The 27,754-nt window shown below is 55.6% G+C and overlaps 2 protein-coding genes across 2 annotated transcripts in view; both read left to right on the forward strand.

Annotated features, from left to right (window-relative positions):
* The window catches only part of DMGDH (dimethylglycine dehydrogenase), a 53,374-nt gene extending 51,523 nt beyond the window's left edge, over positions 1-1,851 (forward strand). Inside the window, exon 16 of the mRNA XM_062212513.1 lies at positions 1,276-1,851. Within this exon, the coding sequence (XP_062068497.1) occupies positions 1,276-1,491 (216 nt within the window). The 3' untranslated portion in view covers positions 1,492-1,851. The remainder of the gene's footprint in view (positions 1-1,275) is intronic.
* A 7,303-nt stretch (positions 1,852-9,154) lies between these two features.
* Positions 9,155-27,754, forward strand: part of ARSB (arylsulfatase B) — a 149,826-nt gene continuing 131,226 nt past the window's right edge. Inside the window, exon 1 of the mRNA XM_062212520.1 lies at positions 9,155-9,446. Within this exon, the coding sequence (XP_062068504.1) occupies positions 9,174-9,446 (273 nt within the window). The 5' untranslated portion in view covers positions 9,155-9,173. The remainder of the gene's footprint in view (positions 9,447-27,754) is intronic.

The following is a 27,754-nucleotide window of genomic DNA, read 5'->3' on the forward strand; positions in this document are numbered from 1 at the left end:
GGCCCCGCCCACTTAGACTGCTATGGCTCCTGACTGCATTTTCTTCTGTCTGTGTTATGCCTCAGCTTGCCTTTGAGGGTGGCTGGGCAGCAGGCTTTGCCCACTCCCTATGAGCATCTAGAAGGTGTTTGTGCATGGTAGAACTGGAAGCGTCACACTGTGTTTGTGCTAAACAGGACCAGGAATTGTTCAGTACTATGCAGTAGCACCCTCTGGTTCCACACCACCAGATTCAGCCAACCCTGGATACAAATATTTTTGAAAAATCCAGAAAGTTCCAAAAAGCAAAACTTGAATTTGTTGCTTGCCAAGTTATTACTGTGGATCCACGTGAAAGAAGTGGTGTGTAGACGTTGCCTTGGTGCTGTGTATGGGTGGGGAGATGAGTTCAGGTGTTGGGAGGGTGCGCATAAGGTGCAGGCCGACTCCAGGACATCTTCTGAGGGATTCACGCATCTGGAGTCGTGGCTTCCGCAGGGGCTCCTGGAGCTCACCTTCTGCAGGTCGCAGGGCAGTCGCACGCACTGTGTTCTCACACAGACACACACTTCACACTGGCTCTGACAGAGTCAGAAACAGCTGGACTCAGCACTGCTTCCTCACACACAGCCCCACACGGACACAAGGTCTTAGATCCCGCCCCTTCTACCTAGTATTGCCCAGCTAGCGTGATGACAGAGAAAATGTAAAATTTTTGTATTTATTTAAAATTTATTCATTTGAGAGACAGTAACAGAGCGAGAGAGAGCGAGAGAGGGTAGCCATCTTTCAGTTCACTCCCCAGATGCCTGCAGCAGCCCAGGCTGGGACAGGGCTGAAGCCGGCAGCCTGGAACTCCATTTAGGACTCCGTGGTGGGTGGTGGAGACCCAGCTGCCGAGCCGTCACCTGCTGCCCCCCAGGGCGTGCATCAGCAGGGAGCTGTGGAGCCGAGCTGGAGCCAGGATGGGAACCAGCACTCGGTGGTGGGTGCAGGCGTTTTCCTCACTAGGCTGAACGCCCCTCCAAGAAGAAAAAAAATATTTTTAAGTTTAAAATAGAGACATTCCAGTCTTCCATCATCAGATCTCTTGGTAGGAAACTAAGCAAAATGGTGCCAGGAATCATGCAACTAAGCGTTACTATTTAAGAAGGAGAAATTTCCGAGCAGTACAGATGTGTACCCTGAGAAGACCACGGCTGGTCCCCAGGCCGTGTAGTCTTCCGGCCGCCTCGGGTGCGTTCCCCGCGGGCCGCCTCGGCGCAGGTGCCCAGGCCGCCGGGTCTTGTGTTCCAGGTGGTCGGCAACACGACGTCGGGGGCCTACAGCTACAGCATCCACAAGAGCCTGGCCTTTGCCTATGTCCCTGTGGCGCTGGGTGCCGTCGGGCAGCAGGTGGAAGTGGAGCTGCTGGGCAGGAAGTACCCGGCCGTCGTCACCCGGGAGCCACTGGTGCTGCCGGAGCCCATCCGGAGCCGGCTGCAGAAGAAAGGCGAGAAGCGCCTGGGCTGAGCGCCCCGGCGCCGCGAGGTCTCCTGGGCGAGGTGGAGCAGCGGCCAGGGACTGACGTGAGCTTTCCATGGTGATGAGAAATGCCTGTCCTTATTGTCCTTATGAGACCCAGTCGCCGAGCGCGAGGCGTTGGCTGGCGTCTGATCATCATCACGGCTGAGCTTGAGGACGCTGCTGTCCCACACACGTACGCGTGCAGCTCGGGATCCCTGAAAATGGATTTACATTAAAAACGGAGTGGGCGCTGCTGGATCATTTCACTGAGAAATCGCCTCTTAGGTGACCGAATGCTAATTTTCATTTTTCTTGATGTGTGATCAAAATTGAATTTAAGATACATCTAAATAGGGTAACATTTAATTCAATTCTCTGAAATTTTATTCTTTATTAATAATGGCTCCCTGAGAGCTTGTTTATAGGGCACTGTCCTGTGCTTCTGATGGTTGTCTTAGAACTTGCAGGAAAGCAGAGACTGCTTGTAAACCCCCCCAGGAGAGTCAGGGTCCAGAGTGCCCCCCACCACCGGTGGGCTGGCGGCTTCCCACCGAGGAGTCAGGGTCCAGAGTGCCCCCACCACCAGTGGAGGAGTCAGAGTCCAGAGTGCCCCCCACCACCGGTGGAGGAGTCCGAGTCCAGAGTGCCCCCCCCACTGGTGGGCTGGCAGCTTCCCGCCGAGTCAGCGGCTCCCTGGGAGAGGACTCAGGAGCTGCCCACGGGGTGCTTGCTACTTGCCCTTTCACAAAACCTCCACAGACAGAAGCCAAGGAGCTGGTGGGTGGCCCTTAGCCTGGGGACAGCCGGGAGAAAACCCTTCAGGAAAATTTGATGTGCTGCTTGGAGCCTTATGGGTTTGGCTGACTGGTTAAATCCAGTTGGTTTTGGAGAAAGGTGGTTTATCATTTGCCATCAGCTTGTAACCCTAGACTTTTTGTGTGCTATACTTTATTAACTGCCTTCCTGGGTGTTGAAGCTGAATACGGGGCATGATAAGACTGTAGTTATGATAAACTCTAGAGTGATTTCTTAGCACGCAACTCTTGAAAAGGAGCCACACTTACATTTTAAATGTTTTCTAACAATGATCATTGTTAGAAAGCAACAGGCCTCACCTCCATCTGGGGGTATTCGTGTCCTCCTAGCTCAGCCCCAGTGTCGGTGCAGCCTGGAGCCCGTGGCTGGGCCTGGGAGGCGGCTGCTCAGCCTCTGTCTGCTAGGGACCTCAGGGCTGTACCCCGTCTCTGGGTTCTTCCTCTGTATACCCTCTCCTGATGTGGGGATACTGCAGTATCGCGAAGCAGCAATGACAGTGCACCACTGGATTCTTACCACAGCATCAAACCCGCCAATTTAGAGCCTAGAACGTTCAGTGCAGGTCAGGCTTTTAAAGAGATCCCATGCACAGTCTAAGTCCACTCTGATTTCCTTAAGAGGTTGCCCTCACCCGCTCCCTTGTTGTGTCTGAGTTGCTGTTGGGTCTTGTGGTTCACCCAGCTCCTCAGGTCCGCCGGGAAGTGTCCTGGGCTTGTCACCTTGTTCAGGATCAGCCTGCCCCTCCCTGACCAGCACCAGAACCTGGCAGCCAGATGTCTCCTGTGGGAACCTGCCCGGCGAGCCCTCAGAGTGAACTGATGAGAGCTGAAGGCAGAAGCTGAGACCGTGCGTGGGCAGGAAAGAAGCTGCAGTCTCGGAATGCCAGGAGCTCCCACGAGGAGGAAGGCTGAGAGAGAAGGCCAGCGGGGCCCCCAGCCCTCGGCGCCTGGTGCTGGTGCCGGTGCTTGGGTGAGAATGTGGGTTCCAGCAGCTGGTGGAGCAGGGGCCGTGCTCTGAGAGTGGCTCCAGCTCAGGCTCCCACAACCACCAGGCTCCAACGTGCTCTGTGTCGGCACAGGTGTGGGTCCTCCGGGCCTGGCCCAGGGGTGGGCGCTCCCTTCCAGGGAGCAGGGAGAGCTCCTGGGTCTGCACAGGCCCTGTCCTGGCGCCATGTGACTGCAAGGCGCTGTCCTACCACAAGACTCTCGCAGTGGCCAGTCTGTGTCTCTCCTCTGCTGCTGCTGAAGAAAGGGGGCAGGAAAAACGCAGCCTTCTCAGAGTGTGCGATGGTGTCAGGAGAGCCGGGCAGGGGTGGGGGGCGGTGGAGGGGTCAGGAGGTGAAGATGCCCAATGAGAGGACAGGCTGACGAGATCGGCCATGGGCACCACCAGCAGGAGCCGCTCCAGGGGCAGTGAGGACAACTGAGGGACAGCCCGGAAGAGGATGGGGGTGGGGGAGGGCAGGAGCGGCTGGCCTCCCAGGATGGGCCCCGGGCTGGCAGGGTGAAGTCCTACCCACAGGAACTGAAACACGTCTTTGTTGTATCGCACCACGTCTCCAGAAGTCTGGAGCGGCCCCGGTGACATCCCTAAGTGCCTCTGTCTCTTTAACACTCAAATCCTCCCCTCTGTCAGTTTCACTCACATCTCTGTAGAGCGTGAAGCTCATTCGATCCCATTCGGCAAAGCAGCACACACACCTGATCCAGTCATGTGATAAATATGTCATGTGTGTGATTACACTGACTCCTAATAGCACTTTATGTTTGCTTGTTCCTGAATAAGCCTTGTATTCTATGTGGAAGTTGGTTTGAGGAACCCCGGTTATGCCACGGGGCCCAGCACTCACATCTCTGCTTCCTGTAACGGCTCTCTACCGGCACGGTTTGTGCCGTCAGAGCCTGTGGAGCTGGTTACCCTGCAGTTAACGGGGGCTTGGAAGTGAGCAGTGACAGCAGAGCGAGCACAGGGCAGAGACACAGCGGTGGGGATTCATCAGTGGTCACTCTCGGTGGCCAGAGTCCCCACCTGGCTTTATCACGTGGGCTGTGAAACGGGGTGAACTGCGTTGGCCACGGTTGTGTTCACACAGGGACTGCCCCACTGATTTTAATATACCTTTACAATTCGAATTCCTTCTTTTTAAAAATATTGTACAAAAACTAAAGAAAGGAGGACATGCAATGCTAGGACGTGATTTACAATGGATGTAACCTCTGCTGAAATTTTTCAGTAACATTGTTCCTGGACGATTGTTAATGTAAAATGTTATACCAGCCTCCAGCCAAAGGAGAGGCACGCAGAAGAAGAAGAAGAAGAAGAAGGCCGTTACGGCTGCAGTAAGAAGGTCTAGGGGAATGGTCCTTTATGCAGAAATCAAACTTCAAAGCATGGCTGGGCGAACAACGGAAGGCGCTGGTCTTGTGCTGCCAGAAGCCATCAGAGGCGCTGCGCTGGAGAGCCTTGATCTTTCTTGCCAAGAGCTGAGGGCTTGTTCCAAAGCAATAGATCAAATAACGTCTCAGCTTCTCGCTGCTCAACGAGTTTCTCTGATTTTACCAGATGCAGAGACACTTCAGAAGTCCGACCATTCGTAATAGAAATGTCTGAAGAATTCTCTGATGAAGGCGTTTTACGGGAAACTTTTCAACTACAGAGATGTTTAAAACTAGAATTGCTCCCAAAGAAACAGATAGACAGTACTGAAATTTCTGGAGTTTGCTGTGAGATTTTTTTTTTAAAGGGAAAGAGACTGAGACAGAGAGACAGATCTTCTGTCCACTGTTCACCCCCAAATGCCTACAACAGCCAGGGCTGGGCCAGCCCAAACCCAGGAGCCCAGAACTCCATCTGGGTCTCCCATGTAGGGGCAGGTGGCAGGGACCCAAGTACTTGAGCCATCACCTGCCGCCTTCCAAGGGTGCACACTAGCAGGAAGCTGGGTGGGAGCAGAGTAGCCAAGACCGGAACCGCACACTCTGATGGGGAATGCAGGCACCACACACCCTGAGGGGGAATGCAAGCGTCCCAAGCAGTGACCCAGCTGCTGAACCACAGCACCCGCCCCAGCGGAAGGTTTTCATGACTCTGCCAGACTCAGCTCTGTGCTGATATTTTTAAAATATTTATTTACTTATATGAAAGGGTCACAGAGAGAGACGGAGAGACAGATCTTCCGTCACAGGTTCACTCCCCAAAGGACAGCAAGTGGGTGGCCAAACCAGGAGCTTCTTCTGTGTCTCCCACGTGGATGCAGGGGCCCAAGCACTTGGTCCATCCTCTGCTGCTTTCCCAGGCATATTAGCAGGGAGCTGGACTGGAAGTGGAGCAGCTGGGACTGCAGCCAGCATCCATATGGGATGCCATGGTCACAGTGGCTTATCCTGCTACACCACAACGCCAGCCCTGGATGTGGATTCTCTCCCTGGTTATATGCACAACTATTGCTCATGTAAAAGAAACTTCGCTGGAGTCAACGCTGTGGCATAGAAGGTTAAGCCTCTACCTGCAGTGTCATCCTATATGAGTGCTGGTTCAACTCCCAGCTGCTCCTCTTCCCATCCGGCTCCATGCTCATGGCTTGGGAAAGCAGTGGGAGGTGGCCAAGTGCTTGGGCCCCTGCACCCTCGTGGGAGACCCAGAAGTGCCTGGCTCCTGGCTTTGGCTTGGTACAACCCCAACCATTGCGGCCACTGGGGACAGAATCTCTCTCTCTCTCTCTGCCTCCGGCTCTTCTTTGTAACTCTTTCAAGTAAATAAACAATTAAAATACTTTTCCAAATTAAAAGTTTAAAGAATTGTTTATCAGTCAGCATGGGCAATGAAAATGAGACAAACCTGACTACCTGATCAGGCTCGAATTCAGAGGACACATTTTAATGCCTGGCCAGGAGAGGCAGAGGTGGCTGTTGGCCTGCCGTCAGCTTGTGAGATGGGCGAGCAGCACATTATTTTATTTGCAAAGCAAATTTAGAGAGAGCGAGAGAGCGAGAGAGAGAGCGAGCTTCCATCCACGGGTTCACTCCCCAAATGACTGCAATGGCCAGCACTGGGCCAGGAGCCAGGAGCTTCATCTGGGTCTCCCACATGGGTACAGGGTCCTAAGCACTTAGGCCATCCTCCACTACTTTCCCAGGAGCATTGGCAGGGAGCTGGATCAGAAGTGGAGCAGCCGGGACTCCAACGAGCTCTCACAGGGAACGCTGGTGTGGCAGACAGGCGGCGGCTTAACCCGCTGTGCCACAGGCCGGCCCAGGCATTGGTCTTACGCACAGCAGACGCTGTGTCTGTAGGAGGGTGTCCCACCGTGTATTCTCCCCCAGTTGCTTTTGAGGGGTGGGTGGTGATGGGCATTGGGCAGGATAGGGGTCAGGGGTGCTTCCTGTGAGCTGGCCACAGCAGTTCTTGTCCACAAATGACATTTTCCTCTGTTGCCTTTCATCCCTCGGGCCCCACAGAAAAAAGGCAAAGGTTACCCGAAGATGCTGCTCCCATAGAATTCACTCTGTGTAAGCTTGCAGCCTTGATGGAGCCTGAGGTGTCCCTGCAGGTCGGCCCTGAGGGTCGTGCGTGTGACTGACACACGGCCCGCAGGCCAGGTCAGAGATAAGAGCCTTTCCCCTCCATCTCACAGCAGCCTCTGAACCTAAATGAATGCACTTGGGAAATAAGGGCATCTAATGATCACACTGGGCTGTTAGTTCTGATGTTCAGGTTCAAGTCCGTCTCCTGCACTGTGCAGGGTGGCACTGGGGCCGTGAGCCACGCGACCACAGCTGCCCACGCGCAGACGGTGAGCTTGGTTTCTCTCTGCAGAGACCTCTCAGGATTCTTATCTCAGCTGGGAAGTGTTGCTTCCTCCCCTGCCCTCCCTGAAACGGTTGAACATTTTGAAACAGGGTGTTTAAAATCGCCTGGTCTCTGTGCACAATGCCTTTCACACTCAAAGGCCTTGAAACAAAAAACGGTTTGGGAGAAGCATCGAAACCCAGGAGTCCTGACTTCCGAGCATAACCCACAGCCGCCAGCAGCTGCCAGCGACGAGGGCGGGGCAGAGCTGGCTCATCTCCACGAGTCTCCTCGTGCTGGACCGGGGCTTTACAACCACCTGGTCTGTTGGGGAACACTTCCCACTTACAGAGCATTCTTGCCAGCGCCGCGGCTCACTAGGCTAATCCTCTGCCTGCGGCGCCGGCACACTAGGTTCTAGTCCCGGTCGCGGCTCCAGATTCTATCCTGGCTGCTCCTCTTCCAGTCCAGCTCTCTGCTATGGCCCGGGAGTGCAGTGGAGGATGGCCCAAGTCCTTGGGCCCTGCACCTGCATGGGAGACCAGGAGGAAGCACCTGGCTCCTGGCTTCAGAACAGCGCAGTGCGCCGGCTGCAGTGGCCATTGGAGGGTGAACCAACAGCAAAAGGAAGACCTTTCTCTCTGTCTCTCTCTCTCACTGTCCACTCAGCCTGTCAAAAAAAAAAAAAAAAAAAAAAAGAAAAAGAAAAAATCCAGTGCATTCTCCTTGGCAGAGGTGTGGATTTCGGGGTGGGCGTCTGGCGCCCGGATCCCAGAGCCTTAGAGTCCTGATTCCGCTTCTACTAAGGCACAGCCTGGGCAGCAGCTGGGCCGCTGCCGCCGACCCGGAGAACAGGATTGGGTTCCTGGCTCCGGGCTTCGACCTGGCCCAGCCCTGGCTGTGGTGGGCACTGCGGGAGTGAACCAGCAGACAGGAGGCTGGCCTGTTTCTTATCTGTTTCCACTCTTCTCCCTGCCTTTGAGAATAAAAACATGAACTTTTTTATTACCATTAATTACAGAAACAGGTGATGTATGCAGACGTTAGAATTCAGAGGGAATGAAAGGGTGTGTGGCGAAAAGGTGTCTTTCTACTCCTGTCCCGTCCACTCAGAGACAGCCATGCCAGTGTTCCCTGCCCTTCCTGATATTCTGTAAGTAGTCACATCTCTCTTTCTCCCTCTCTCCCTCCCCTAACACACACGCAAAAGGTCGAAAAATTTTCCTCAATTCCAGTAAAAAATGAGTAGCACATAAACTAATCTTCATGCAGTTAAAAAAATCTATGTAAAAGGGAAGCACTGCAGGAATTCCAGGATGATTAAAAAAAAAAAGAGGTAAAAATCGCACAAATACAAAAATGAATATCTAAGACTTTATTTTCCTCCTTGAAGGTGTTAAAATCAGTTCAAAGGACAGGCTCACTAAAAGGTACAAGCAGACACACAGCTGTTAGTGGGACCCGCAGGCACACAGCTGTCAATCATCCACAAGTTACAAGGCTGTCAGGTAACCCCCAGGGCTCGCTGGCAGCGCGGTCCACCCCGACGTGACCGGAGCAGCGGGACATGGCCGCTTCCCCGTGGACGGGCGTGGGGCCCACTGGGCACCTGCTCTGGAGCCAGCCGTTACGCGGCTCGCCCGTGGACGGGCTGGGGCTGCTCCGTGACCGTGGGCTGCAACGCCCTAGGGACCCGTTCCCGGGGGAACCGCAAACCTGTCCGGCCCGGGCTGGGCGCACGCACAGGTAGGGCCCGCGGCCCGGGGCGCACGCACAAGTCGGGCCCGCGGCCCGGGGCGCAGGCACAGGTCGGACCCGGGGCGCACGCACAGGTCGGGCCCGCGGCCCGGGGCGCACGCAGTCAGGCCCGCGGCGCACGCACAGGTCGGGCCCGCGGCCCGGGGCGCACGCCTGTCCCGCACACACGGACGCCGCCAGGACGCCCTCCCTCCCGGGGCCGCCGACCCCGGCTCGCCGTGGCTCCTCCCCGTGGCGGCAGCCGCGCCGGGGCGGGGCAGCCGGGCGCGCAGGGCCCGCGTCTATAAGCGGGGCGGCGGGGGCTGCGGGCGCGGGCCGCGGGCAGGATGGGCCGGGGCGCGCCGCCGCTGCCGCTCCTCCTCCTCCTCCTCCTCCTGCTGCTGCTGCGGCCGGCGCCGGGCGCGGGGGCCGAGCGGCCGCCGCACCTGGTCTTCGTGCTGGCCGACGACCTGGGCTGGAACGACGTGGGCTTCCACGGCTCGTCCATCCGCACGCCGCACCTGGACGCGCTGGCGGCCGGCGGCGTGCTGCTGGACAACTACTACACGCAGCCGCTGTGCACGCCGTCGCGGAGCCAGCTGCTCAGCGGCCGCTACCAGGTAGGCGGCGCGGCCCGGGCGCGGGCCCCGCGGGCTCCGGGCTCTGCGCACGCGCGGTGCGGCGCCGGGTCGGCTTCCGGCTTCCGGGTCCCGGCGCGGAGCGGCGCGGGCTGCGCGGGCTGCGCGGGCAGCGCGGGCGAGTGCGGGCGCACGCAGCCGCCCCTGCTTCCCGCGTCTCCGCGAGGCGGCCGGCTGTGGAGACGCCGCTGCCGGCTGTGGAGACGCCGCGGCCGCTTACACAGCAGCCCTGTGCGGGCCCTGGTCCCGCGCGCCGCTGCCGGCTGTGGAGACGGCGCGGCCGGCTGTGGAGACGCCGCGGCTGCTTACACAGCAGCCCTGTGCGGGCCCTGGTCCCGCGCGCCGCTGCCGGCTGTGGAGACGCCGCGGCCGCTAGCACAGCAGCCCTGTGCCGGCCGTGGTCCCGCGCGCCGCTGCCGGCTGTGGAGACGCCGCGGCTGCTTACACAGCAGCCCTGTGCGGGCCCTGGTCCCGCGCGCCGCTGCCGGCTGTGGAGACGCCGCGGCTGCTTACACAGCAGCCCTGTGCCGGCCCTGGTCCCGCGCGCCGCTGCCGGCTGTGGAGACGCCGCGGCCACTAGCACAGCAGCCCTGTGCCGGCCCTGGTCCCGCGCGCCGCTGCCGGCTGTGGAGACGCCGCGGCCGCTTGCAGAGCTGCCGCTGCGCGGGGGTCCCTGGCCCCGCACACAGGAGGCGACGCGGGCCAGGTGAAGACCCCCAGCTACCGCGGTGGGGCTGCGACCCCGGGTCTGAAAGTTGCGCTTTCCCGCTCATTCGGAGCTAGGTTGACATCTTTTATGAGACCCTGATGAGGTCATGTAACGCCACCCTCCCCCTAAGCCTTGACCGGGCCAGGGCTGAGGGGAAAAGCAGCCAGGGTGGGGAGCCGCGACCCTGCCCGCCTGCCCTCCCCAGCCCTCGCCTGCACCTGTCTGATGCGCGGAGCCAGACGCCACCTCGGTAGAATGTTCTGTCTCCACCCCCTCGGGACACGGAACGCGGGACACACATAACTCGGTGGCCAGGTGTACCCCTGTGCCCTTAATTAATCAATTTGGGAGGCCAGGAGACAGCCCACGACAGCCTGGACTGGGCCAGAATGGAAACCAGGAACACAAAATTAATATTGATTTGCCACACGGGTGGTAGGAACCCAAGGACTTGGGCCACTGCCTGCTGCCTCCTCGGGGTGCCCGTTGGCAGGAGGTGGAATTGGAATTGGCGCTCGGGTATGGCGTGCAGGCGCCTTAACGCGTCCTAAGCGTCGGCCAAGGCCGGTTTTCCACCGCGATTTAAAATCCGTGTGTCCCGAGGAGGACACACTCTGCCTGGTCAGGACACCTGTGCCCGCAGGGCACTGTGGGCTCCACGCGGTGCCAGCTCCTGTCTCCAGTTTTCTGCCGATGCACGCTGTGGTGGGCAACCGTGATGGCTCAAGAACTTGGGTTCCTGCCACCCCCAGGGGAGAGCTGGCCTGAGTTCCTGGCTAGGACTTTGGCCTGGCAAGACCACAGCCATTGCAAGCGTGTTGGGGAGTGGAGCAGCAGAAGACGATACCTCTGTCTAACGCAGAGCGAGTGAATGAATGAACCCCTCTGACAGATGAGTAGATGAGGGAATCAGTCCAAAAATTAGAAAAACAAAAGTCACAGTTAAGAGATCTGAAAGGTTACATGGCTATGGCCTGCCGTCCCAGGCACTGCAGTGACTGAGCGTGGCCCTCCCACAAGTGGGTTGTGCGGCATTGGCCCCTCCACTCCAGGAGCCTGGGCTTCCGTGGTGAGCCCGTCTTGCACCTGGCTTGAGCAACCCTGCTTCCAGCTCTGACCGTTGTCTGGGTGTCTCCCTGGCTTCCACCCTGGACAGGTGGGAGCCCTCGTGGTTTCTGCCCCATTACAGTCCGTCCCTGTTAAGTGCAGTGCGTGGGGACTGCTGGTTACTGCCTGCATGCCTGCATACGCACACCCATGTGTTCATGGAAATGCGTGCTCTGACACGCTGTGCGTGGACTTCTAATTCGAAGTCTCCATTTCGTTCGTTCATTCTGCTTCCCAGGAGTTGTCTGAAGCACCCACTGCTCAGCAGTGCGCTGGTGTTCCGAGCCTCCCATGCCACCCTCGTGGGAGATGCTTGAGCCTTGCCCTCCCTAGCCTGCGTGCACTCGGCCTTCCGGGTCCCCTCGGGCTTCCAGGGTCCTGAGACCGGGAGAAGGAGGCCTGAAGACCTTATCCACAGGAAAGGCGGCTTTTTGCAATGATGCTGGCTGGGGCCGAGGGCTGCACCTGCTTTGTTCTGTCGGGGTTCACGAGATCCACGCGGAGATTGGAGCAGAGAGGGCTTGGGCTCCCGTCTTCTAGTTCATGCCCTAAATCCAGGGACCCAGCCCTCTGGGCTGTGGCTGCTGCCTCCTCAGGCCTGCTTGGTAGGAAGCTGGAGTCGGGGGTTGGGCTGGGACCACAGGCTCCGGCGATCTGGAGCAGGTGTCCTAACTGCTCTCCCCACTGCCAGGCTCAATGCCTGTCCCAGAACCTGCTGCCTTTTTTTTTTTTTTTTTAAGGTTTGTTATTTTATTTGAAAGGCAGAGCTACAGAGAGAGATTGATCTTCCATCTGCTGGTTCACTCCCCAACAGCTGGAGCCGGGATAGGCTGGGTGCAAGGGCCCAAGCACTTGGGCCATCTTCCGCTGCTTTCCCAGGCACATTAGCAGGGAGCTGGACTGGAAGAGGAGCAGTTGGAACTCACCCGTTGCCCATATGGGATGCCGGCACTGCAGGAGGTGGCTTAACCCCCTGTGCCAGAGCGCTGCCCCACTCTTGAAAGGGTTAAGTATTGCTGGGAGGGCCAAGGAGCCCTGTAGCCCTGAGCACTTTGCAGCATTAAGTGATCCAATTTCCTTAGTGCTGCATTAACTGAATTCCCATAGGGCTTCAAGGAGGGAGGCCCTGTTGTCCCCTCTTTAATAACAAGGGAAGCGGGGCTGGCGCGGGCTTAGACACCTCTCACAGCTGCGGGTCTGGTGAGTGGAGGACCCGCACTTGACCCAGGCCCACAGCCACTGCTGACAGCCACCACGCCTTTTGCTACTGATAATTATTTCAGAGTGTTTGTAAGAGGCATGTTATGTTTGCTAAGTAAGTCTGTTATTTTTGAACATTTAGGTCATTCCTGAACATCTCAATTTAAAAATTCATAACATTTCCAGGGAGGGATCCCCTATACAGTGTAGGTGAAAAGAGGTTTCTCAGTCATTTGTTGGTAACTTTAGACAATAAAATGAGGAAATTTGTTGAACTTGAAAGAACTGCTGATGAGTCATGTCTATGAACTGGGCTGCCGTACTTTAAGTTAATGTCAGAGACTTCCTTCTTAAGTAGCCAACCTTAGGTTAGGGAACAGGGCAGGGGCTGGTGCTGTGGTCCTGCTGATTGAGCCTCTGTTGCCACCCAGCATCCCATATTGGAGCAGTGGTTTGAGTCCCAGCTACTCCACTACTGATCCAGATCCCTGCTAATGTGCCTGGGAAGGCAGCGGAACATGGCCCACATGCTTGGGGCCCGGCTGTCCCCATGGGAGACCTCTGGAGCTCCCGGCTTCAGCCTGACCCAGCCCTGGCCACTGGGGCCATTCAGGGACTGCACCAGTGCAAGAAAGATCTTTTTTCAGCCTCTCTCTCTTCCTCTCTCCCTGTATCTCTGTAACTCTGCTCCTTCCCCCCTGCCAAAGAAAAAGACAGCTAAAGAAAAGTGCAAAATGACAACCTAAACTGAGTGGGCTTAAAATATGAAGTTTTCTTTTGCATTCCATAGTGTTGTATCCATTTTTTGATTTACAAAATTGTACACATTTCTGGGGTACAGTGATGTTTCAAGACATTTACTCGGGTATACTGATGAAATCACAGTAATTAGCATTCCTGTTGCTTTGTTTCTTTGGAGGCTTTAAGTTCAGCTGCACTTGTTCTTCAAGACTATTTAAGTTATTGTGACCCCGAGCCCCCAGCCCCATGCCTCCAGCTGTGCCGGCCCCCATTTGTCAGCCTCCGTCACCCCCACCATTAGCCTGGTGATCCCTGTTCAATAGTCAGATATTTTTTAAGCTTCCACATATGAGGAAGAACCTGCAGCATGTGTGTTTCTGTGCTTGGCTGATTTTAATTAACATGATGCCCTCCATCTCCATCTGTTTAGCTGCAAATGACAGAACGCCATTTTTCTTTATGGCTAAATAATGCTCCACACATTCCACGACTCAGTTCTGACTCTTGGCCGTTGTGAATAGATTCACTACAAGTGGGCGTGCAGGCGTCTCTGATAGCCAGATCTCCGTTCCTTCTGATACACGCCGCGCGCTGGGTGGCTGTGTCGGGTGATGCATCTGTTGTTAGTTTGCTGTAAGGGCTGTAGTGAGTACCTTCTCCAGTGGTGTGGGAGCCCTCCTGTGCCTTCTCAGCAGCCTGTGCTGTTTTTGTCTCTCTGGTTGTATCTGTTCTGACTGTGGTGAGATGGTATCTTCCTGTGGTTTTGATCTGTATTTCCCCAATGACTAGTGAAGTCGAGCATTTTTTCCTAGATTTGTTGGACATTTGCATTTCTTTTTTCTTTCTTTCTTTATTTTTTTTTTTTTTGACAGGCAGAGTGGACAGTGAAAGAGAGAGACAGAGAGAAAGGTCTTCCTTTGCCGTTGGTTCACCCTCCAATGGCCGCCACGGCCGGAGCCAGGAGCCAGGTGCTTCTCCTGGTCTCCCATGCGGGTGCAGGGCCCAAGGACCTGGACCATCCTCCACTGCACTCCCTGGCCACAGCAGAGAGCCGGCCTGGAAGAGGGGGAACCGGGACAGAATCCGGCGCCCCGACTGGGACTAGAACCCGGTGTGCTGTTGCCGCAAGGTGGAGGATTAGCCTAGTGAGCTGTGGAGCTGGCTGGACATTTGCATTTCTTTTGAGAAATGTCTGTTTGGATTGTTTGCTCATTTCTTTCTTTCTTTTTTACAGGCTGAGTGGACAGTGAGAGAGAGAGAGACAGAGAGAAAGGTCTTCCTTTGCCGTTGGTTCACCCTCCAATGGCCGCCGTGGCCGGCGCACTGCGCTGATCCGAAGGCAGGAGCCAGGTGCTTCTCCTGGTCTCCCATGGGGTGCAGGGCCCAAGGACTTGGGCCATCCTCCACTGCACTCCCGGGCCACAGCAGAGAGCTGGACTGGAAGAGGGGCAACCGGGACAGAATCCGGCGCCCCGACCGGGACTAGAACCTGGTGTGCCGGTGCCGCAAGGCGGAGGATTAGCCTAGTGAGCCATGGCGCTGGCCTGCCCATTTCTTAAATGTATTGTTTGGGTGTTTTTGGGTTCCTTATATGTTCTGCATGTCGACCTTTTGTCAGATGAATAATTTGCAGAGATTTTCTAATATTCAGTGTGTTGTTTCCTCGTTCTGTTGGTTTTGTATAAACCAATTTGTCTTGTTCTTTTGTTGCCTATGCTTTTGGGGTCTTATCCAGAATGTATTTGCCTATACTGATGTCTTGAAGTGTTTCTCTTATGTTTTCAGTATGGACTCAATCTAATACTCATTATTGGTCTTTAGGCTTTCTCTGTCTCTCTCTTTTTAAAATGGTGTATTTATTTATTACAAGGTCAGAGAGAGAGAGGAAATGGGAGAGGTCTTCCATCTGCTGGTTCACTCCCCAGATGGTCACAATGGCCAGGGCTGAGCCAGGCTGAAGCCAGGAGTCAGGAGCTTCACCCAGGTCTCCCAGGTGGATGCTTGGGCCGTCTTCCTCTGCTTTTCCCAGGCCATTAGCAGGGAGCTGGGTTGGAAGTAGAGCGGCCAGGACAGGAACAGGCACCCATTTGGGAAGCCGACATTGCAGGTGGTGGCTTTACCCACTGCACCACACTGCCAGTCTCGGCTCTCTCAATGCACCAATTTGGGTACGTTATGTGTGTGCAGAAATTTGTCCATTTCCTCTAAGTTTTCCAGTTTGTTGGTGTCTATAATGATCCTTTGTGTTTCTTGGGTATATATTGTAGTATCTCCTTTTTGTCTGATTTTATTTTATTTGAGTTTTCTTTATTTTTTCCTTGTTAGCTTGGCCAGTGGTTTGTAGAATGTTGTTTATCTTTCAAAAAGCCAGCTCTTTATCTCAATGATCCTTTGTATTTTTATTTTTTGTTTGTTTCTTTATTTCTGCTCTGATCTTTGCTATTGCTCTTCCCTTCCTATACTAACTTTGGGTTTTGTTCTTGCTTTTTTAGGCCCTTGAGTTGCATCATTGGGCTGTGTGTTTGAGATCTTATTTATTTATTTACTTTGCGGTAGTGCTTATTGCCGTCAGCTTCCTGGTTGTCCTGCTCTTGCTGGGCCCTGTAAGTTTTGGTGTATGCTGCTCCATTTTCTTCCTGTCTTCCTCGATTCCATACCGTGTTGTCCAGTCTCCATGGGCTCATTCCTTCCTTGTTTCTTGTAACTTTATTCTCTGTTGTCAGAGGAGACTCTGGGTACGATTTCAGTTTTTCTGCATTTGCTGAGGCTGCTTTGGTGGTGTGAGAGGGGTCTGTCATGGAGGACTGCTGTGTGCTGTGGAAGGGAGGCGTGCTGTGGAAGGGAGGCGTGCTGTGTGCCGCTGGGGGAGGGGTTCTGTCCTGGGGCAGGGGTTCTGTTCTGGGGCAGGGGTTCTGTCCTGGGGGGAGGGGTTCTGTCCTGGGGGGAGGGATTCTGTCCCGGGGGAGGGGTTCTGTCCTGGGGCAGGGGTTCTGTTCTGGGGGAGGTGTTCTGTCCTGGGGGAGGGGTTCTGTCCTGGGGGCGGGGTTCTGTCCTGGGGGGAGGGGTTCTGTCCTGGGGGGAGGGATTCTGTCCCGGGGGAGGGGTTCTGTCCCGGGGGAGGGGTTCTGTCCTGGGGCAGGGGTTCTGTTCTGGGGGAGGGGTTCTGTCCTGGGGGCGGGGTTCTGTCCTGGGGGAGGGGTTCTGTCCCAGGGGGAGGGGTTCCGTCCCGGGGGGAGGAGTTCTGTCCTGGGGGGAGGGATTCTGTCCTGGGGGCAGGGTTCTGTCCTGGGGGAGGGGTTCTGTCCCACTGGGGAAGGGGTTCCATGCCTGTCTCTAGGCCTCTGGTGTACAATGTGGCTTAATGTTTTTGGGTTTTTTTTTTTTTTTTTTGGTCTGAATGATCTGTCCACTGTTGTTGAATTGGGATCTCTGTTTCCCTTTATGTCTAGTAACATTTGTTTTATAAAATGCATGTATTTGCATTCATTTTATCTTGTTGAATAGATTTTTTTTAACTTTTTGTGTAGAGTCTTTTTTATCCTTTTTTACGGTTTTTTTGAAGTTCTATTTTATTTATTTGAAAGGCAGAGTTACAGAGAGAGACGGAAGGAGGACAGAGAGGGGTCGTCCGTCCACTGGTTTACTTCTCAAATGGCTGCAATGGCCAAAGCTGGGCCAGGCCGAAGCCAGAAGCCAGGAGCCAGGAGCTTCTTCCAGGTCTCCCGTGTGGGTGCAGGGAGCTGAATTGGAAGTGGAGCATCCGGGACAGGAACCAGTGCCAATATGGGACGCCTGCTGTGCCACAGTGCAGGCCCCTGGTCTCTGTTTTCAAGTCTGTTTTGCATGACAGAAGTGTAGCCTCTTCTGCTTGCTTTTGGTTTCTTTTTGCCTGGAGTATCTGTTTCCTTTCAGTCTGTTTTTGTCTTGTTTTTGATCCACGGAGCCAATCTGTATCTTTTAGCTGGGAGATTTAATGTGTTTGATTATAGATAAGACTTAGCCTTGTCATAAACGAGGTTTCCTCTGGGCTGGATACCTTTGGTTTATCCTCGTGGTTTGCTGCTCTGCTGCACTGACCCAGTTTGATTCTTTTCGCCCTCTCTTGAATCTCTGCTCTTCCGGTGGGTGTTTCAGGCTCCCGTGTTGTGTGGCAGTCCTGGTCTTTGTTTTGCTTCTGCCTGGAGGGTTCCCTTCAGCGTGGTTTGAAGGGCTTCAGACTGGTTGGGTGCTGACGAGTCAGTTTTGCTGGGCTTGGAACGTCTTCATTTCTCCTCGTTTGTGTGGGAAGCTTCGCTGGGCTCTTCCAGGACTTGGAATGTGCTGTTCCATTGCTCGTGAGAAGGCTCTGTTAACCCAGCTGAGTTTCCAGACTAGGTCTTGTCTCTTGGGGTTTTTAACATTCTGTGTAGAATGCTGAACACTTCGTGGTTTGACCAAACACGCAGCACTGGGAATGTTTTGTGGTCCTGGCTGTGTGGATGTTGTGGGTGTCGTCCCCACGACGGGGCAAGTCTCAGCCTTTCCCCTTCCCTTTGCCCTCGGGACTCTAAGAATTTGTACATTTGTTCACTTCCTGGCCTCCCAAGGGGCTCAGAGGCTGTTTGCATAATTTTTTTTTTTTTTTTTTTTTTTTTGGACAGGCGGAGTGGACAGTGAGAGAGAGACAGAGAGAAAGGTCTTCCTTTTGCCGTTGGTTCACCCTCCAATGGCCGCCACGGTAGGCGCGCTGTGGCCAGCGCACCGCGCTGATCCGATGGCAGGAGCCAGGTGCTTATCCTGGTCTCCCATGCGAGTGCAGGACCCAAGCACTTGGGCCATCCTCCACTGCACTCCCGGGCCACAGCAGAGAGCTGCCCTGGAAGAGGGGCAACCAGGACAGGATTGGTACCCCCACCGGGTCTAGAACCCGGTGTGCCGTCGCCGCAAGGCGGAAGATTAGCCTATTGAGCCGCGGCGCCGGCCCGCATCATTTTTTCTTTTCTTTTATTGGTTTGACTAGGGTATCTTGTTAAGGAATTTATTTATTGTATTTATTTGAAAGGCACAGAGAGAGATGTACACACAGAGACAGAGATGGAAGCGCACAGAGAACCTCTGTCATAGCTCCCCAGATGCCTGCAACAGCCAGGGCTGGGCGAGGCTGAAGCCAGGAGCTGGGAACTCCGTCCAGGTCCCCACTGGGGTGGCAGGGCCCAGGGACTTCAGTCACCCCCAGCTGCCTCCCAGAGAAGCTAGAATTGGGAGTAGAGCCTGGACTTGACCCAGACGCTCTGGTATAGAACGTGAGTGTCCCAAGTTACGTCTTTTTTTTTTTTTTTTTTTAAGATGTATTTGTTTTATTTGAAAATCAGAGACCTAAAGAGAAGGTGAGAGGCCGGCCCTGTGGCACAGTGGATTAATGCCCTGACCTGAAGCACCGGCATCCCATATGGGCCTCGCTTCGAGACCTGGCTGCTCCACTTCCGATCCAGCTCTCTGCCATGGCCTGGGAAAGCAGTAGAAGATGGCCCAAGTTCTGGGGCCCCTGTACCCACAAGGGAGACCCGGAAGAAACTCCTGGCTCCTGGCTTCGGATCAGCGCAGCTCCAGCTGTTGCAGCCAATTGGGGAGTGAACAATCGGATGGAAGACCTCTCTCTCTCTCTCTGTATGTCTCTCTGTCTCACCTCTCTCTGTGTAACTCTAACTTTCAAATAAATAAATAAATAAATCTTAAAAAAAAAAAAGAAGAAGAAGAAGGCAGCGAGAGATATCTTCTGTCTGCTGGTTCACTTCGCAGATGGCCGCCGTGGCCAAGGACACAAACCAGGGCCCGTTTGAGAGTCTGCTTTACCTGCTACACCACCACGCCAGAGCCGCTGGTGATGTCTTAATCAATGCCCACCTCTGAGTGGATTTTTCAAAGTCGTCCTCTTCAAGTTCCAATATTTTCTACTTTATTTTATTGAGTCTTTCAAATGTACTTTGATTTGATTTGATTTACTGAGTTCTTCATTTCCCAGATTTCTGATTCTCTTTAAAGATCTCTTTGCTGGGGCTGGCGTTGTGATGTAGTGGGTAAATCTGCCACTGTAATGCCGGCATCTCATATGGGCGCAGGTTCAAGTCCTGGCTGCTCCACTTTTCATCCAGCTGACTGCTAATGGCCTGGCAAAGCAATGGAAGATAAGCCAAGTGTTTGGCCCCTGCCACCCATGTAGGAGACCTGGATGAAGCTGCTGGCTCCTGGCTTTGGCCTGGCCCAGCCCAGGCTGTTGTGGCCATCTAGGGGAGTGAACCAGCAGATAGAAAATCTCTCTCTCTCTCTCTCTCTCTCTTTCTTCCCCTCTCTGTGTAATTCTGACTGTCAGATAAACAAATGAGTCTTTTAAAAAAGTTTTTGATGGAGTTCTCATTCTTGGCATGCATTGTTTTCCTAATTTTGTCATACTGTCTGAATTCCCTTGCATCTCATTGAGTTCCCTTATAATCATGCTTATTTATCTGAGAGGCCGAGATGGAGACCGACAGGGAGGGAGAGTCCCCATCCACCAGTCACTGCACAGGTGCCCTCATTGGCCCTGGGGCTGAGACTGAAGCTGGGAGATGGAGACTCCTCCAGGTGTCCCATGTTGGCAGCAGGGACTGACTTGAGCCTGCCAGAGTATGTGCTGGTGGGAAGCTGGGGAGTGGAGCCAGAGCTGAGGACTGAATCTGGGTATGCTGAAGTTGGCCCCACTGCTGGGCTGCACCCCCTTTCCCTGTGTTGTGTGCTCGATTCGGTGTTCCTGAGGCTCCTCTTGTGTGAGGTCTATTGGTGCAGAATTACTGAGTCACTTTGTAAACATCATGTCATGACCAGTGCCGCGACTCACTAGGCTAATCCTCCGCCTTGTGGCGACGGCACACCGGGTTCTAGTCCCAGTCGGGGTGCCGGATTCTGTCCCGGTTGCCCCTCTTCCAGGCCAGCTCTCTGCTGTGGCCCGGGAGTGCAGTGGAGGATGGCCCAAGTGCTTGGGCCCTGCACTCGCATGGGAGACCAGGAGAAGCACCTGGCTCCTGCCATCGGATCAACGCGGTGCGCCGGCCGCAGTGCGCCAGCTGCAGCGGCCATTGGAGGGTGAACCAATGGCAAAAGGAAGACCTTTCTCTCTGTCTCTCTCTCTCTCACTGTCCACTTTGCCTGTCAAAAAAAAAAAAAAAAAAAAGTCACATAGGCTTTTTTTTTTTTTTTTTTAAGATTTATTCATTTATTTGAAAGTCAGAGTTGCAGAGAGGCAGAGAGAGGTCTTCGATCTACTGGTTCACTCCCCAATTGGCTGCAGTGGCCGGAACTGTGCCAATCTGAAGCCAGGAGCCAGGAGCTTCTGGGTCTCTCACACAGGCACAGGGGCCTAAGGCCTTGGGCCATCTTCTACTGCTTTCCCAGGCTATATCAGGGAGCTGGATTGGAAGTGGAGCAGCCAGGGCTCGAACCAGCGCCCATATAGGATGCCAGCGCTGCAGGCAGTGGCCCCAGGCTTTGATTTTTAAGGATTTATTTTTATTTATCTGAAAGGATCACTGTGGGATAGAGGAGAGAGAGTGAGAGAAAGAAAAAGAAAAAGAGAGATGTCTTCGACCCAATGGTTCACTCCCCAGATGGCCAGGCCAAAACCAGGAGCCAGAAACTCCATCTGGGTCTCCCACGCGGGTGATAGAGGCCCAAATACTTGAGCCGTCATCTTCTGGTTTCCCAGGCGTGTTAGTGGGGAGCTGGCCTGGAAGTGGAGCAGTGGAGACTCCGACTGGCACTCTGATTTGGGATGTTTGGGATGTTGGACGTTACCTGCTGGCCATAGCGCCAGCGGTAGTCATCTTGGCTTTTCATACTTCCTGTGTCCCTGGCCTGATAGCTGCACATGGGGTAGATCAGTTGTCTCTACCGCTTCTATTAGGTGGCTTTTGTAGTGAACAGGTGTGTCTGAGGGTGCTGGAGTGGTAGCCACACTGACGCTGGTGATGTGTCGCCCACGTTCGGCTTTAATCCATGGCTGTGGGTGGGGTGCCTGGGAGCCATACAGGGAGGAGGTGTGGGGGGAGTGCAGTGTAGCATGCATGTCTCTGTGCCCAGTGGTGGCTTAGGTTGCTGGTGGGCCGGCAGTGTGGCAGTGCCGCCCGAATGTTGCTGCAGCACGCAGCCAGGCTCTGGTGGGGGAAGCCAGTGTGGGAGCAGAGCCCGGTGCAGGCTCCTGCAGTGCCCCAGGCCTGCGCCGTCCATGGGAGCCCCACTGTTGCTGGCATCCAAGCTTGTGGGTTCCACTGGGCCTCCCCGGCTCCCCTCTGCCCTGTGGTGGGGCGTCCAGCCCAGGAACCAGGGGCGTGCTGCCGGGTGCACTCCCTCCACTCTCTGCTGCTGTCCCCGCCCCCTCGGCTTGCAGGGCTCCAGCATCCCTCCCCTCACTGAGCCACCGCTCTTCTGCCTTTCTGGTTCTTTGTAGGTTTCCGTCTTGGCCTGGTTGCCCTTTGACCTCACTGGACGTCCTGTCCACTCCTGGAATTTGGGAGCTGGGCTGGATGCTGAGGCTCTTTTTAGCTCTGCATTTCTTACACTCAGGCCCTTGCATCCCTTAAAGGAAGCTCCTAGTCTGGGCAGTTGCACGTCACCATACGCACTAACCCCAGCGGTGGGTGAAGGAGAGACCACTCCCATCCAAAGTGCTTGCACGTGGGAGTTCTTTTGGTGCCAGGACCTTGCTTAAACTTGGGCATGAATTCACCTTTGACACAGAGACATGTGACTTCTGGGAAGCCTTCCAGATGAACTTGTGAAAACCTGCGTTCTTTGATGACAGTGCAGAGCCTGGGCAGAGGTGAAGGGGCCCCGGGGAGAGGAGCCGCAGAGCCGCAGAGGTCAGAGGTCACCGTTAAGCCCAACTGCTGTAATTCACATGTCTCCATAGACACTCAGACGAGTGGTCTTCCACAGCTCCACTAGTCATTGAGTCATTATTTTAAAGACATGTTTTAAAAGATTTATTTACTTATTTGAAAGCGCTACAGAAGGAGAGTGAGAGACACAGAGAGCGCAAGTGATTCTATCCTCTGATTGACTGTCCAGATGGCCACAATGGCCAGGGGCTGGGCCAGGCTGAAGCTGGAGCCAGGAGATCCATCCAGGTCTCCTATGTGGGTGCAGGGTCCCAAGCACTTGCGCCATCTTCTGCTGCTTTCTGTGGCCATTGGCAGAGAGCTGGGTGGGAAGTGGAGCTGTAGTGGGATTCCCCCAGAGAGGGGACCCCAAGGCCAGGAAGCGTAAGATCAGTTGGATGTGTGTCCAAAAGACTGAGTCTGGAACAAAGAGGGAAAATGTCTTTTTTTTTTTTTTTTTTGACAGGCAGAGTGGGCAGTGAGAGAGAGAGAGACAGAGAGAAAGGTCTTCCTTTTTTTGCCGTTGGTTCACCCTCCAATGGCCCGCCACGGCCGGCGCATTGCGCTGATCCGAAGCTTGGAGCCAGGTGCTTATCCTGGTCTCCCATGTGGGTGCAGGGCCCAAGGACTTGGGCCATCCTCCACTGCCTTCCTGGGCCATAGCAGAGAGCTGGACTGGAAGAGGGGCAACCGGGACAGAATCCAGCACCCCGACTGGGACTAGAACCCGGTGTGCTGGTGCCGCAAGGTGGAGGATTAACCTGTTGAGCCACGGCGCTGGCCGGGATATTGTCTTATATGTGGTTTTTAGCTTCTCTGTTTCTCTTATATGATGGGATATTCTAATGTTACACTGTGGCCGCAGGAATCGATACAAAGCAGAGCCTGAAGTGGTTACGTGGAAGCAGGTAGGCACTGCAGTTGGAGCATTCGTAGGCAAGCGATGATGACCACACTCCATTTCCACTGGAGGTGTCTTGTTCTCTGTCCTTGGGAGGCCTCTACTGCAGAACAGACTAGAGCTTTACCTGCTGCACCTCCACGCCAACCCCTAAAAATAATTTTAAAATATATTTTACATTTATTTTCAAGCTGGGAGACACATGCGGATGGTTTAAACACTCAGAGGCTGCTGAAGGATTTGCATTGGCGATTGCCCCGCACCCAGACACACAGCCATGTACACCCTGAGTTCTGTATTTGCAGGCTCGTGGGGCTCTCTGAATTGTCCACTTCCCCACAGGTGTTCACGGTGAAATAAGAAACCCCACGTGCAGGTGCTGCCTTCTCTCTTCTGATGTGGGGTGGATAGAAATGTCCTCCACACTGTTCAGACCTCAGGTGTTTTCGATAGACCATCTGCAATCATTCTGGGTTGTTAAATAAGAAACACTCTCGCTGGTTTTTATGAGTGTATGATACTCTGTGGAGTGGGCATATTGTAACTTATTTAATCTTTCACATGGTGGACATGTAGATTGTGTCCACCTGTTCATGTACCCATGACTGGTGACGGCCATGCCTTTTGCATATGCCATTTTGCACATATTCATAGGATAAATTCCCATAAAAAGGAATTCCCTGGGTTTAAGAGTAGATGAATCTTTCATTGCGATAAATATTGCAGAATTGTACATTTCCACCAGCAATATATGATATTGACCACAGCTTTTTTCTTTTAAAAAAACTTCCAGTACACATACTATGAAATTTAGATTTGGAAGTGTACACTTCCTGTCACCAGCAAGAGATACTGTGTAACCAGTGCCAGTCACTCCCTGGCTCCCCATCCATCAGCCCCTGAAGCCAAGGGTCCACAGCCCGTGTCTGGATTTTCAGGGGAGGTGAGCTCACACAGCAGATGGCCTGCGTGTCCCTTTGTACAGCTCCAGAGCATTCCGTTGTGGGGATACCACATTTTGTCAGTCTGCTCGCTAACTGATGGACACCCCGTGTTGCCATGTTTTGGATGTCATGTGCAGTGGGCACCATACAGGTTTTCATATGAAAATCTCGTCCAGGGCCGGGTCACGTGGGCAGCGCTGTGTCGGCTTTCTGAGGAGCCACCCGCTGTCTCACACAGCCCCTGCCTGGTTTTGCATCTCCGGTGGCAGTGGACGTGAGCTGGACGTGCCTGTACCCTTGTGGTGCTCATTGACAGCTTCCGGTCCTCCCAGCGAGCCTGAAGTGACATCTCGTGGTCGTCTGATTTGCATTTCCCCAGCGACCAGATGCATCCTGGAAATGCACGTGGCTTCCTCGGAGAAATGTCTGCTCGATCCTTTGCTGTGTTAATTGTTAGCTTTCTGGTGCTGCGTTCGCAGAGTCTGCTGGGTATTCTGGAAGTCCAGGCCTCGTCAGATTCGTGCCTTGCTGTCTTGTTTTCTGGATAGTGTTTGAGTCACAGCCAAAGCTGTAAATTTCGCTGTGGCACTAACGAGTGCTTTTCTCTGGTTGCCTTTGCGTTCGGTGTCTGACCTAAGAAACCGCTGTCTAATCTGAGATGATGAAGATTTGTCTCTGATTTCCTCGGAGGGTTTTATAGTCTCGGCTCCTAGATTTAGATCTCTGATCCGTTTGGATCCAGTTGTTGTCTATGATTCATGTGGGTGTCCAGATGCTCCAGCCCCATTTGTTAAAAGGAGGGGGAGAGAGAGAGGATCGGTCTCCCGTCCACTGGTTCACTCACTCCCCAAGTGCTGCAGCAGCCAGTGCCGGGCCAGGCCAAAGCCAGCAGCGTGGGACCCCCTCCGGGCCTCCCTCTCCTCCCCCCAAGTGGCTGTCACTGTGGCCTCCTGGACCCCCTCCGCTCCCCCCCCCCCCGAGTGGCCGTCACTGTGGCCTCCCGGACCCCCTCCGGGCCCCCCCCCCGAGTGGCCGTCACTGTGGCCTCCCAGACCCCCTCTGCCCCCCCCCGAGTGGGCCGTCACTGTGGCCTCCCGGACACCCTCCGGGCCCCCCCCGAGTGGCCGTCACTGTGGCCTCCCGGACCCCCTCCGCTCCCCCCCCCCCCGAGTGGCCGTCACTGTGGCCTCCCGGACCCCCTCCAGGGCCCCCCCCGAGTGGCCGTCACTGTGGCCTCCCGGACCCCCTCCGGCCCCCCCCGAGTGGCTGTCACTGTGGCCTCCCGGACCCCCTCCAGCCCCCCCGCCCCCGAGTGGCCGTCACTGTGGCCTCCCGGACCCCCCCCGCCCCCCCCCCCGAGTGGCCGTCACTGTGGCCTCCCGGACCCCCTCCCGCTCCCCCCCCCCCCGAGTGGCCGTCACTGTGGCCTCCTGGACCCCCTCTGGCCCCCCCCCCCCGAGTGGCCGTCACTGTGGCCTCCCGGACCCCCTCCGCCCCCCCCCCCCCAGTGGCCGTCACCGTGGCCTCCCGGACCCCCTCCGGGCCCCCCCCCCCCCGAGTGGCCGTCACTGTGGCCTCCCGGACCCCCTCCGGCCCCCCCCCCGAGTGGCCGTCACTGTGGCCTCCCGGACCCCCTCCGGGCCCCCCCCCCGAGTGGCCGTCACTGTGGCCCTCCCGGACCCCCTCCGGGCCCCCCCCCCGAGTGGCCGTCACTGTGGCCTCCCGGACCCCCTCCGGGCCCCCCCCCCCCCCGAGTGGCCGGTCACTGTGGCCTCCCGGACCCCCTCCAGCCCCCCCCGAGTGGCCGTCACTGTGGCCTCCCGGACCCCCTCCGGCCCCCCCCCCCCCCCGAGTGGCCGTCACCGTGGCCTCCCAGAGTGTGCTTTGGCCAGGAGCTGGATCGGTACAAGCTGAGTAGCCGGGCCTCAATCTGGGCAGTCTGATATGGGATCCGGTGTCCAAGTGGCAACTAAACCGCTGTGCCACATGGCACACCTCCCCATACCCATTTAGGGTTTTCTGTGTACAAAATCCTGTCCTCTGAATAGAGTTTTATTTTTGTTCTATGCCATCTGCATGCTTCTAAACTTCATTTCTTGATAGTTGCCCTGGCTGGGACCTCCAGCAGGGCGCTGGGTGAAGTGGTATTAGAGGGAAGGTTGAGCTGTGTTGCCATCGTGGTGATGTCCTGATCCTCTTTCATGTGGTGAACACTCGTGAGCGACTGGCTGGGCCAGGCCTTGCCCTGGCGTATGGGATCTCCCGGTGCTTACGGTCTCGGGGGGTGAGGAGGGTGGACGAGGAGTGATACAGAGGAGAGCGAAGGTGATGGCACGGCAGTACCAGTGGGTGACGGTGCCCAGATGGGGAAGACTTGGCTGTGCAGGAGGGCGCTGTGACGGGAGCCGAGGCCAGAGCCTCTGAGAGCAGGCAGAGGGTGGCTGTGTGGGAGCCGAGCCTCTGAGAGCAGGGAGGAGGTGACTGTGTGGGAGCCGAGTGAGTGAGGGCCCCCGTGCCTGGAGGGAGCTCCCGGTGCTACCTGCTCCCAGTCCAGGTTAGACCTCCAGCCCTCGCCTCTGTTTAATGATGGTTCTGCATCCATGCTGGCACACAGTAAAGAACATTTCTGATCCAGCAGCGTCCCGGTGAGTCTGCCGAGGAGCTAAATCGTCTGTCACAGCTGCCACTCGAGTTAGAATGCAGTTTGACACCCGCCCCTCCCTCCCGCCTTTTTAAGCAAACTTATGAAAAAAAATTGCTGTGTGGAAATACATCCAGGAGTTTGGAATAGAAAATACGTTGATATGTTTGTACACTAATGTGCACACACACGCACTTATCCAGAGAGCGCGCCAGTCCTCCCCGGCCACCAGGCTGATGCTGGTGGACGTGGCCAGGCACATCCTGAAAAGACCTGAAAACACGGTGAGCATGTGAAGGCGCTCCCCGGCACTGTCCCTGGCCAGTTCTGCAGGCCAGCCGTCCACACAGCGTTCCATGCTGCCAGGTGCCAAGTGATCGGAAGCTATTGAAATCCTGAGTGTGGGAGGACGTGCAGTTACCAGGGCGTCTCAGGTCAGCCGTGTGAGCATCCGCAGATCTCGGGAGCTGGAGGGCGGGCGGCGGTCCTGGGCCCTGCCGTCCACCTGGTGTCCGTGCAGGTCTTTGCCGCCTGCCTGACTCCCAGCTCTGGGCAGTGCTGCTGGAGAGCCTCCTGCTCACCTCCAGAGGCAGGTGCTGTCTGCAGACAGAAATCGTGTTTCTGTGTTCATCACCCCTTGTTCAGAGTCTCACGATTTAAAGGAAAAACGTTAAAATTCTGTAGCTTTTCCTAATAGAATCCATGCACTGGTTTCAGTCAGTGGGAGACTTGAAACCACTGATTTTCCGGATCTTACGATCGGCCTTGGTCCTGTCCTGTCACCGTCTTCGCAGCACGCGTTCTTTGTGGCTGTTCTGAGGCCTGGCTCCAGTGGGAGCTCCCCGGCCTGCACAGGCTCTCGGTGCCGCAGCCAGGGGCCACGTGTGGCCAGTGCCGGTGCAGGGACACTGCCTTCCTTCAGCTGCTGGGGTGGACGGCCGTCGGCAGCCTGGGCTTCAGCGTGATGCACACCTGGCACATGCTAGAAACCCTCGCCCCTTTCCTCCCAGTAGACAGAGGCTCTAGCCGACCACCCGGCCAGGGGCCTGTGGCTGCGCAGAGTGGGCTGCAGGGCCCTGTGGGCGGCGTCCCGGCTGCTAGAGTCCGTCCCCACGTAAGGGGGCCGAACAGTCCATTGAGGACATTGGCAGATGGTGTC

Source organism: Lepus europaeus, chromosome 15 (assembly GCF_033115175.1).
Source record: "Lepus europaeus isolate LE1 chromosome 15, mLepTim1.pri, whole genome shotgun sequence".
Lineage (NCBI taxonomy): Eukaryota > Metazoa > Chordata > Mammalia > Lagomorpha > Leporidae > Lepus > Lepus europaeus.